General features: G+C 35.7%; 1 protein-coding gene across 4 annotated transcripts in view; it reads left to right on the top strand.

Moving 5' to 3' along the window:
- The window catches only part of map4k1 (mitogen-activated protein kinase kinase kinase kinase 1), a 36,933-nt gene that overhangs the window by 2,054 nt on the left and 22,379 nt on the right, over window positions 1–12,500 (top strand). For all 4 annotated transcript variants that reach the window (XM_084127306.1, XM_084127305.1, XM_084127304.1 and 1 more), the window contains exons 2-4: window positions 10,217–10,274; window positions 10,534–10,624; window positions 11,955–12,019. In XM_084127306.1, coding sequence (XP_083983432.1) covers window positions 10,217–10,274; window positions 10,534–10,624; window positions 11,955–12,019 — 214 coding nt within the window. The remainder of the gene's footprint in view (window positions 1–10,216; window positions 10,275–10,533; window positions 10,625–11,954; window positions 12,020–12,500) is intronic.

Below are 12,500 nucleotides of genomic sequence, written 5' to 3'. Positions count from 1 at the left end.
GAACCTTATTGTAAAGTGTTACCTATATTTCATATAAAAATTCAAAATGGTATTTTGTGCATAAATGGTAAATTTTATAACTTTTCCAAGTTCATTGTTTTAAACTTTTTTCACTTCAGCAATAATCTGCCAAGTGTCGTCTTTAAAAGATTGTGTGTGTGTGTGTGTGTGTGTGTGTGTGTGTGTGTGTGTGTGTGTGTGTGTGTGATGACACTCATTCAGAAATGTGACTGATGTCATGGTGTTCTCAGTGTGATGTCATTGTGAAGAAGCGCATGTGATTCCTGTCCTCGTATTTCTGCGGAGTCAATCTTTCTGTCCAGTTTTCAGTCCCCTGTATATCAGAATGATGATAGAGATTCGTTATTCATCACAGTCCTCGTTCAGGCTGATTTACTGTAAAGCACACGCGGCTGTAGAGGAGTGTGTGGTGTAGATGCACTGCACCACTGCTTCCTCTTTCCTCTCAAAAGCACCTTGGTGTGTGACGATGTTTCACCTGTATCAGCTCGCTAAACACTCCAGCGTGAGCGAACTGCGCCATTTTAGAGAAGAAACATTAACAGCTTAAAAACGACATCAGCAACTTCATTATAGGCAATGTTTTTCAAAAACTCTCTTCACATCCTGAGAGCAATCAATTAAAGAAGTGGTCTAAATATTCCTGTAATGCTCTTTTCACAAGATGTCAAAATAAGTCTCTGGTGTCCCCAGAGTGTGTGTGTGAAGTTTTAGCTCAAAATATCTAACAGATATTTTTATATAACATATTAAAATGTCACATTTGTTTTTAGGGTGATCAAAAACGCACCGTTTTTGTGTGTGTCCCTTTAAATGCAAATGAGCTGCTGCTCTCGCACAGAGGGCGGAGCTTCAAGAGCTTGTGTGTGTGTGTGTGTGTGTGTGTGTGCGTGCGTGTGTGTGTGTGTGTGCACATGCACTGAACATTTCAAAGCCTTTTATGTTCAAACCGGGTCAGACAAAGATATAGCGACTCAAGAAGAAGTGACAATATGTGGAAGCAACAGGACATTTCTAGTCATTGATTAGCATATTCTGTCATGATAATCTATAAATTGCGTTCTCGGGGGCGGGGTTTATGTAAATTTTAGGCTTCATGATGTCTGAATGTCCTTTTTGGCCTGTCAACATATGTATTTATTTGCATAACTCCGCCCACCATTCTCATCACACGTCATCAGTGCATTTTATCATTCTGCAAATAATTATCGTTACTGAAAATAATTTTGCTTCTAATTGGGAGCTATTAAAATACAATATTAGGTTAATGTTATGCAAAGTTGGATCTCAAAAATCCAAGCAATACAAATTAGAGGAACTTAACATTGTTAAAAGAATTGTCTGTCTCTCCTGCATCCCCTTTGAAAGTGTATCAGTTGTCCAGAAATTAGAATTGGCTGAACTTCAGAACTCATTAGATAACTTATATATGTGTAAAGCAAATGGTGCTTTTGTTCATTCAAGAAGGAGATGGATTTTAAGTTAGAGAAACACCGTAATCATCTCTATAAATCTTATAAATTATCTTCTGTAAATAGTCTTAACATAAATGGAGTGGTTTTAAAAGATCGTAAAGAAATTTCTAATTACTGTGAAGAATTTTATAAAAAATCTTCATTGTTCTAGACACTCTCAACAAAATTTGGATTTATTTTTTAATTCTCTTGACTCAGACCATTTTTCCAAAATTGATGATATTGGCAAAAGTCTGTGTGAATCTCCTATTCAAATTAAAGATATTTCTGAGGCGATCGATAAGCTGAAACTAAATAAATCTCCTGGAAATGATAGTCTGACCACAGATTTAAGAAATTCTCAAATATTCTTTCCCCATTTCTTCTCCAGGTGTATTTAGAAAGCCTAAGGGACTCTGCCAAGCTCTATGACTCAGTGTGTTATACATCTGATCCCTAAACCTCTAAAGGACCCTACTCAACTTGAAAATTGGCGACCTATACGCTTGTTAAATAATATTTACAAAATACTAGCCATGATTTTTGCTAAACTAATTAAATGTGTCTTAGATAACATAATTGATGACTTTCAGTCAGGTTTCATGAAAGACAGACTTATTTAAAACAGACTTGTTCTTGATATTTTAGATTACTCGGATCTGATCCCTGATGACGGTTTCTTGTTTTTTCTTGATTTTTATAAAGCTTTTGATTCTGTTGAGTTTCCTTTTATTCTTAAATCTTTGAATATTTTTGGTTTTGGCCCCAACTTTATCAACGCAATTCAAACTTCGTACAATAACGCCAATGCTTCAATTAAATTACAGCATGGTAATACTCATAGATTTAATCTAGACAGAGGCATCCGTCAAGGCTGCCCAATATAGCCGTATCTTTTTCTGCTTCCTATGCAATCATTAGTCATCCACATTCAAAATAGTAATTTGAAAGGTATCTCTGTTGCAAACCGAACAATATTAATAAGCCAACTGGCTGATGACACAACTCTAAAAATAAAGATCAAGTTTCTGTATAGCCTTAAATATAATTGATCTCTTTTCATCTGCATCTGGTTTAGTTCTTAATATTCACAAATGTGAACTTTTATCTATTAAACATTCCACTGATATTAAAGTCTGTGACATTTCAGTCAAATTCGAGGTTAAATACTTGGGTATAATTATATGTAAAGATCAGAAAAAAAGATCAAAATTGAACTTTGAACCTCTTATTTTTTCTGTTCAATGCAAATTGTAATTCTTGGTTACAGCGTGATCTGTGTATAACAGGTAGAGTGTTGCTTTCCAAAGCAGAAGGGTTATCCTGGGTTATCTATCCTGGACTTTTCCACTCTCAACAATTCTTTAAAGGTTAAGTGGATAAAATCTTTTTTGATATATAATCCCAAATCATATTTTCAGTTTAGTTGGAGGTTTGCATTTTTTTGCAACTATGACATCTCTTAAATACCTTTAACTCTTTCTAGTTTTCATAAACAGGCTTTAATATGCTGGTCCCTAATATATAAGTATATTTTTTCTCCACATAGCTATTTTATCTGGAACAACCAAAATATAATTTTTTTGATAATTGGTTTGATAAAAATATACTTTTAGTGAGTCAGCTTTTAGATGAAAGGGGTGTCTTGCTCTCTTATGTAAACTTTATGCAAGAGAATATGACTTTGTTTTTGGTTTAATTCCCGATTGTGTGAAACCTTGACTCAAACCTGGCCCTAAAGGTCCTTTATGCTCTCACCTGTTTTTGACAGCGCTAATCTATTTGTTGATCAGTCTCCTCAGCAGCTTGTCAAACAAGAAAATTCACTCAATTCTTAACAGAGCTCATATTTCTTTACCTGCTCGTGTAAGCTTTTGGAATAGCGAAATTTATAGTATAGTATGGGAAGATTTCTGGCTTCTTCAGTAAGAAAAAAATTGTATCTAATAAAGTGGTTGAAGTGAAAAATTATTCACAATTGCTACCCAGTTAATTATAAATTTGCTACATTTAATAATAGTATTTCCCCCTTGTGCGCCTTTTGTCATCAGTTTGTTGAGACAATTATTCCTTTGTTTTGGGAATGTGTGTATTTCAAAAATGTTTGAGTTGACTTTTCTAACTTTTTTAAAAGGTATCTATCTCTAAACTTCTGTATAAGTCAAAAAATGTAGTTTTTTGATGACTCTCTGTAATTAGACCCTTATCATTTTAAATTTAATTTTTTTAACTTGCTACTTTTTCTTGCCACATTTTATATTCACAAGTGTAAATTTTCAAAGAAAACTCCTTCTTTTTTTATTTTTAAGTAAGATTTTGATATATATATAAATTATTTGATGAACTCTAAAAACTCAGCAATGGTGTCAATCATTTAAGCTAGTTTAATATTCTTTATGTTTTTCTAATGTAACCCTCTGTATTGTTTATTATTGTCTTGTTTTTGTATTTGTTATTTTAAAAAAAACATGGAAAGTTACTTTTGAATGTTCTTTGAGGCGTGCAAAAACCAATGTTGTTTGACATCACTAAAGTGGTTCAGTAAATGATGATAGAAAGATGGAAGAATGAAAATACAGTGCACTAGTCATATGGACTATTGTTATGATACTATATGTTTTTTTCTTTTTCTTTTTTGGAGCTCACCCTTATGAAAAAGAAGTATACTTCAAGTTCATTTTATGAAGTATACTTAAGTAATGTTCAAGTATATTTTTAAGTATACATTATGTAGTAAGTATACTAATGTCAATATGTACTAATAGTAAACTTGTAAGTGTACTATTTTAATACTAAATTGACCCACTTTTAGTATATAAAAGTATGTTTAAGTGTACTATAAGTGTAACAGTAGTAAACTTTAAGTGCACAACTAGTTCATAATTACATTTCTCATTTGTACTGCAAGTGAACTTATGTGTATACTAGTAGTTTACTATTTTAATACTTGTAGCAACTTTGAAGTATACTCTCAGTAAACTACTAGTTTAGTAGTTTTATACTACAAGTATACTTGCAAGTTTTCTTTTAGTGTACTCTCAGTAAACTACTAGAGTTTACTAGTTTTATACTGCAAGTTTTCTTTAAGTGAACTTAACATTATACTTATAGTTTACTATTTATATATAATGTTTGCACTTGCAGTAGGCCTATACTACTATGTTCAAATGTTATTTTTTATACTTGAAAAATACCTTTAACTGTACTTTAATTTTAAAAACATTTTATTAGCTTCATGCATCCTTTTTTATCAACACTTGAATGTTGGTAAGTTTCATAAATAAAGTCAACAATTTAAACTAAAAAGATGAGAAAATCTCATTTTTGTCAAAGACTACGCCTTGATCAGATTCAGAACGATGGAGTAGATCGAGTCCGACACCCCCAAAGCTTCACAGTCGTTTTCTCTTCATGGGTTACGCTTCATTTAATTTGGAAACATTAAGCAGTTTTGATTTACAAGTTGTTTAATGTTTGATGATCACGTTATTTTACATATGAGTGAGCAATCTTCTATCACTTGTTTCAGCTTTTTTTTTCCTCCTGTGTTTTGATCCGGAGATTCTGTACTAGAAGATGTGTCATAGCGCCCCCTACCGTATACCAGTGAAAACATGGATAGCTGGAAAATTCAGTCAATGGTGGGGAAAGAGTAAAGTAGAATTAAAGTAAATTCCTATGTGCACTACCAGTGGACTAGCCTACCTAAAAATTCAGATACGCAGAATTAGAAATATCTGTTTTATATCAATATTTTAATCAATATTTTCAAACAATGTAAGTTTCATAAGACTGTATATGAAAAACTATGTAAAAAAAAGAGTATATTTAAAAGGCTACTCGATCAAAAGAATTAACACAACTACAAGCCAAGTATACTTTGAATAATTAAACTTAAGTATATCTTGATTAAAAGATTGAGTACAAGTACAGGCCAAATATACTTGGACTTTTCTCTCAGTATAAGTCAAGTACACTTAAGTGTAATTAAGTATAATTAGTTCTGAGAAGTACATAAAGTATATTTTTGAGAAGTATATAAAATGTAGACTTAAAGTATGCTTCTTTTTAGTTGAAAAGAAGTATACTAATAGCACACTTGAATAAACTTTAAATTATTATTATCGCTGTGTACAAGATCAGGTTCAGTTCCATGCTTATTTTATTTACTCTATAAGCTATTCCACCCGAAAGCTTGTAACTATATAAACCTGAACATGTTAGTTTATAAGACGGTGTGTAATATTATGTTTAAAAAAAAAAGTATTTAATAAGCTACTCAATCAAAATAGTAAACACAAGTACAAGCCAAGAATACTTAGAATACTTAATTATAATTTTAAGTATATCTCGATCAACAAGTATAGGCCAAATATACTTAGACTTTTCTGTCAGTATAAGTCAAGTATACTTAAGTGGAATTTGAAGTATATTTCTGAGAAGTACATAAAAAGTAGATTGAAAGTAAACTTTCTTATTTTTAGTTTAAAAGAAGTATACTAATAGCACACTTGAATAAACTTCTTTTTCGTAAGGGCAACAGCGTCCATATTTCATGCACTTTCATTGTAAAGTTGCAGCATGTTAAAGTAGATTAGATTCAATTCAGCCTCATTGTCAGAGTATAAATCTGATCCAGTGAAATAAACCTACAGTAAATGATGAAGAATGTCATTCTTAGGTGAACTATCATTTAGTTCTAATATGTCATTCAGTTTAGTTTGTGGTCTTTTTGATCACGTACATGAATGTCTGTCTTCACTTCTAAAATGCCTAAAATGAGTGTTTGAGATGTTTTAAATTCTAGAATACCTTTAAAACATTAACACTTTTCTTCAAGATCTTGATTTGAATCTGTGATTTCAAATTCTAAAAGCTTGGCCTTTAACGTCATCGTAAGTTAAAGTGATAAGTGACTCCAGTCTGTCAGACATAACACCGTTCACGTCTGCAGTCGACCTGTTCAGCTCGTTTTACAGCAACAGCACAAAAACACGACGTTCACCTCACATCTGTGTCCTTTCAGTTTGATCAGAGACACGTGGACGTGATAATGAGGCACACAGTGTGTGTGAGACATGGGGAATCTGTGTTTCTGAGGTCAGGGGGCGTGACTGTGGAATAGGTTCTGACCTGCCCACACTGGGACACACACACACATGCACACACACACAAACACACACACACAGACAGACACACATTCTTAAGGTTAGTTGTTTATACTCTGAAGTGGAATGAAATGTGGTGTTTCCAGTGACATAAGAATGACAGTATTACTCACACACACTCAGTCACTCGTACAGTAAACCACATAAACACACATGTTGGAACATTTGCTATTATGAAGACTTTTACATTTTCATGATCGTTTTTATCCTCAGCTAATGATATTTTCTATCACCTCTTCTTGCAGTTTTACATTTTATAGATAGATGGATGGATGGATGGATGAATGGATGGATAGACAGACAGACAGACAGACAGACAGACAGACAGATAGATAGATAGATAGATAGATAGATAGATAGATAGATAGATAGATAGATAGATAGATAGATAGACATATAGATAGATAGATAGATAGATAGATAGATAGATAGATAGACAGACAGACAGACAGACAGACAGACAGATAGATAGATAGATATATAGATAGACATATATAGATAGACAGATAGATAGATAGATAGATAGATAGATAGATATACAGACAGACAGACAGATAGATAGATAGATAGACAGACAGACAGACAGACAGACAGACAGACAGACAGACAGATAGATAGATAGATAGATAGATAGATAGATAGATAGATAGATAGATAGATAGATAGATAGATAGATAGATAGATAGATAGATAAACTGTAGGGGTTCAGTTGTGATATTGTGTTTTGAGTTGTGTGTTTGTAGCATCTGCTATTCATAGAGAGGAAATGCAGAAGTGAGAGTTTATGATAGTTATCTGTCACTTCTTTCTCTCTGTGTGTATTTAAAGGAAACGACTGCAGACATATTAATGGTGTTATCAGCTGCAGCATCTGTGAAGAGTCCAACGCTTCTCCTGCACAGATATCTGTGTGTCTCTGGTGTTGTCGTGTTGTGCTGTGAATCTCACAATGAAACTGCACAAATATATGTTTGAAACCACATCCAGAAATTGTCACAAATGGTTTTTAACCAAGAAACAAACCTCAGATTTTCTTCAAATCAAACGATTAATCTGAAGCTTCATTCTCGTGCTTGGAATGAATCATGCGTAAAGCAGCTTCGCTAAATGCTCTTTTTAAACGCTACGAGAGTTCATTGATCATCATGTGTCACGCTATTTTCTTTTGGAAACAAACTTTGTTGCATTATTTTCCTGTTATCACTGTAAAGCTGCTTTAAAACACTATATTGTAAAAAGCGCTATATAAATAAAGGTGCCTTGACAGAGTCATCAGCAGAAGCTGACCTGTTTACTGGTGCAACTCATGGTTGTGTGTGTAGGAGTGTTTGTGTGTGTACTTTCCACTCAAGGCAAGCATCTGTTTTTTCCTCCAGTGTGTGTATTAACATACTTTATATAAACATTCCAGCAGACGTGGCCTTATGGTTAGAGACTCGGATTGGTAACCGGAAGGTTGCGGGTTTGATTCTCAATACTGGTTGAAAATGACTGAGGTTCCCTTGAGCAAGCCACCCAATCGCTCCAGTGTGTGTGTGTGTGTGTTCACTACTCCTAATGTGTATGCACTAACTTGGATGGGTTAAATGCAAAAGGACAAATTCCGAGTCTGGGTTACCATGTCAGTTTCACTTCTTTTTTTTCAATTTCATGTTCTTGTGTTCATATTTTGTGTGATAATGCAGAAGTTGTGGACTGTGGGATTTGTTTTGGTGCATTTTACAGTCTATTCCCAGGCCTTTTTGTTTCTGAAAATTTCACGTACATAAATTATTACAGTTTTAATTCATAAATTGATAAACCCATATTTGTTGAGCACTAATCAGAAAAGTAGGGGTGGACATATAAAATATATATATATATCCCAGCAAACAAAAACATGTAAGAACGTTTTGCTAATGTTCCCACTTAGGGACTGTTTACGCGACACCGTTTTCAACTAAAAATGTAAAACAAATTATGCGTTTTGGCCGTTTGTTTACACGACAATGGCGGTTTGGCTGAAAACGCGAACTTTTGAAAACGGTCTCTGTGTAAACAGCAAAAACGTGAATCTGTGAAAACGATGACGTCATGCACATGCGTATTACATGTTCAGTCTATAGTGTTTCTTCGCCATCTACTGGCCTGGCAGCAGAATACAGCGCTTTTAGTCGTTTTCACGGATCAGTGTGAATGGGATAATTTTGACAATGTACGTTGAAAACTCAAAGAAAAATCTTTTCCATTTTAAGCATATTGTTGTCATGTAAACGTACACTAAGTTATGAAAACATTATTTCTGAACGTTCTCTGAATGTCTAAAACATCCATTTTTATTTATTCTTGGTTATATGAACATCAAGGAAACATTCCATTTTATCATTTTGCAAACATTATAGGAACGTTACTTTTGGATGTTCTCTGAAGAGTGGCAAAGCCAGTGGCAAAAGTTGAGCCTCCAGGTCACAGCCACCCTGATGTGTGTTTCCCGTACAGCGCCGTAACTCGTGCTTCACTACTATAGTACGATGCATCGTAGCTAATCACAACTGTTTCCCGAAAGAAATGAGTCGTACTGTTTTTATCCACTTTTAACTTTAATATTTGGTGTGTCCACCTTTTGCAGTGATTACAGCAGCACATCTCTCTGGCGTAGTGTCTCTATATGTCCTGAGAACTTCAACGCTAATGTTATCCCATGCCTTCTGCAACTGAAGCCAAATGCTTTCCTTTGAATGTACAATAGATCTGTCCAGTTTATTTTCCAACTCACCTCAAATTTGCTCGATGGGGTTGAGGTCCGGACTTTGACGGGGCCAGTCCATCATTTTCAATGTTCCAGCAGATTTCTTCCATCGCAGGTTCCAGCGAATGTTTAGGGTCATTGTCCTCTTGGAAAATAACTGAAACCTCTTAAATATGCCAAGTGATCTAATAGTTTTGGCCACCACTGTAGATAACATTATTCCCCTGGCTGTAAGGTGCACACATTCTCTTGATGGTCAAGATGAAGGCAAACTCACTAGCATTCTCAGCCAGATCAATGCAGGAGTGACAACCATAGTCCTTCTGTTAGCTGGTGGCCACCGGTAGACCTCCGAAGTCTTAGAGAAGAACAGTTAGCGGACCCAGATCTCTCAGTTCTCTATAGATGGATGTCGGATGGTTTTCTGCCTGCTAAGGATGAGGCCATGATGCAAAACCCAGCAGTTTATACATATTGGCTATGTTGGCCAACTCCTCAGTCATAATGGGGTCAATCACCCGAAACAAACAGAGAAAAACCAACCAAACCACAAACATGACCCACACTGGGTTCACAAGAACAGACTTCTGCACACGTTACTGTAATTTCCTATTGTCACTGTAAAGATGCTTTGAAACAATCTATATGGTTAAAAGCACTATATAAATGAAGGTGAATTAACTTGACTTCTCATGTGTGTGTGTGTGTGTGTGTGTGTGTGTGATGGGTAGGTTTAGAAGAAGGGTTAGTCTAAGGGGATAAGTTGTACAGTATAAGAATCATTATGTCTATGGAAAGTCAACCTAAAACATTAAAACCCAATGTGTGTATGTGTGTGTTTTCAGGCACGTAATAAACAGAATGGGGAATTGGCAGCAATTAAAATCATCAAAATGGAGCCTGGTAAGACCTGCGTCCAGCACTGACCCCTTAACCGTCCAGTATCACACAATTATACACTGAAAATACTCAAAACTCAGTTCCTGAAATGTCACAGCCCTGTAGAGTTTCACTCCAACTTTAATTAAACACATATGATCCAGCTAATCAAGGTGTTCTGGATTACTAGAAACTCGTGAGTTGGAGTGTTTGGCCCTCCAGGAGCTGAGTTTGAGAACACTGCTCTAGATCATGTCTAACACTGTCTGTTTGTCTCCAACAGAGGATGATTTCTCAGTTATCCAGCAAGAGATTGTGATGGTGAAGAGCTGTAAACACGGCAACATTGTGGCGTATCACGGCAGTTACATCAGGTGAGAGACGCTCAGAGGTTAACCTACACTGGAAACAAGGACTTGTTGGGGAAAGGCAACATAAGAGGCTTTAGGAACCTTTTCATAGTTCCTAGAACTATTGGTGGAAGTTCCCGGATTTTGGCGAGTTCGCACCGCAGGAACTAGGAACGATTTTAGTTCAAGGAACTCCTTTTGGAGGAACTAATTTACTCCTTCTTCAGAGTCAGGTCTAAACCAGCGCTATAGGAACTACAGTGACGTGAGTGTTCGCTGATTGGCCGAACGCACCCGCCATTTTTAAAAAAGCTGTGTAAACACACAGATTATAGCTTATATATTAACTCCAGAAACTAACTCTACGAACATGGAAAACAGTGATAGAAAGGCATCTTAACTGGAGAAAATTCAACGCAATTTTGAGGGGAGCAAGAGAAGCTTGATTATGTATTTCTGCTCAGCTAGCAACACAGTATGTGAAAAGGTATTGGCGTATGCCGTGTGGTTGATGTCCAGTCTATTTTCTATGTATAACAGTTCAATCTAATAACGTGTTAGACAGTACTGTTAGACAGATCGTAAACTAATAAACACGGAGAATGCGAGCACTGTGAGCTCAGTCGTTCTCAGCGATGTCAAAATAAAAGTCCCAACAACAAGCACGGCTTATGTCACTTCAGAGTTCCTATTGGCGGTGCGAACGCAACCAGGGAGACGTTCCTGAGGGAACCATTAGTTCTCGGGGAACCATCCTGGTGGCTCGTTCCTGTAACTACCCGGTGCGAAAGCCCCCAAGATGCACTCCGATGTTTAAGTTCTCTTAACTATTGTCTTATCAATTGTCCCTAGAAACACTTCATTTTGACAATCATAAATGTTTTCTGAGAACATTATTACAGGTTTTTTACAATGACTAGGACCAATTTCTCAATACTTAAGTCACTTTTTCAGTCTATGTGAGCTAAACTGTGGAGTTTGTTGAGTTGATTTGAGACATGAATGACGTGTTTTGGTCATTTTAGTGCATTTTAAATGTGAAATTAACTGATGTGCCAAGTTAATAGTTGGTTAGGAGAACTGTGAGAAGAATTTTTAAAATGTACTTAAGTGTTGAGATATGTCCTAGCGATTGTAAAACACTGTAAAGACCAGATAACTTTGAACGAACGTTCTTTTAGTATTACTTGAAGAACGTTTGTTCATATCTTTTGAGAGAACCTTGCCAGAACGTTTCCTGTCAGCTGGGTATTATGTGTTTATTTACTTTTACATTAACCTTAAAAAGCCCTTTAAATGAAGACAACAGACGGATGGATGTAAACACGAGTGTAAATGATAAACTGTGTTGTAGGATGAATAAACTGTGGATCTGTATGGAGTATTGTGGTGGAGGATCTCTGCAGGACATTTACCACGGTAAAGAGGATCTGTCGTCTCGCTCACACACACACAAATGACTTGGTTTTCTATTTTTAATGTCAAAAAAATATCTTCCACCTTTCAAAGCCTTTGGGTCACTCTCTAAAAACAGCACTGAACACCACAGCGTTTGTGCGATGAGTGTTCTGATATCTTTTATCACATCATCGTGTGTGTGTGTGTGTGTGTGTGTGTGTGAGAGAGAGAGAGAGAGTGTGTGAGAGAGAGTGAATGTGAGTATGTGTGTGTGTGTGTGTGTGGGAGAGAGAGAGAGTGTGTGAAAGTGAGTGAGTGAGTGAGTGAGTGAGTGAGTGAGTGAGTGAGTGAGTGAGTGAGTGAGTGAGTGAGTGAGTGATGGAGTGAGTGAGAGTATGTGTGTGTGAGTGTGAAATTTTTAAGCTAAATATTTTGAGTTTCTTCTTCACTAAGACATGTGTTTAACATCCTCACATGTGTGATTATCTTCTCTCTCTCTCTC

This window comes from Abramis brama, assembly GCF_963993115.1.
Source record: "Abramis brama genome assembly, chromosome: 10".
NCBI lineage: Eukaryota > Metazoa > Chordata > Actinopteri > Cypriniformes > Leuciscidae > Abramis > Abramis brama.
The sequence above is the reverse complement of the archived record's forward strand: the minus strand, read 5'-3'. Positions and strand labels throughout refer to the sequence as shown.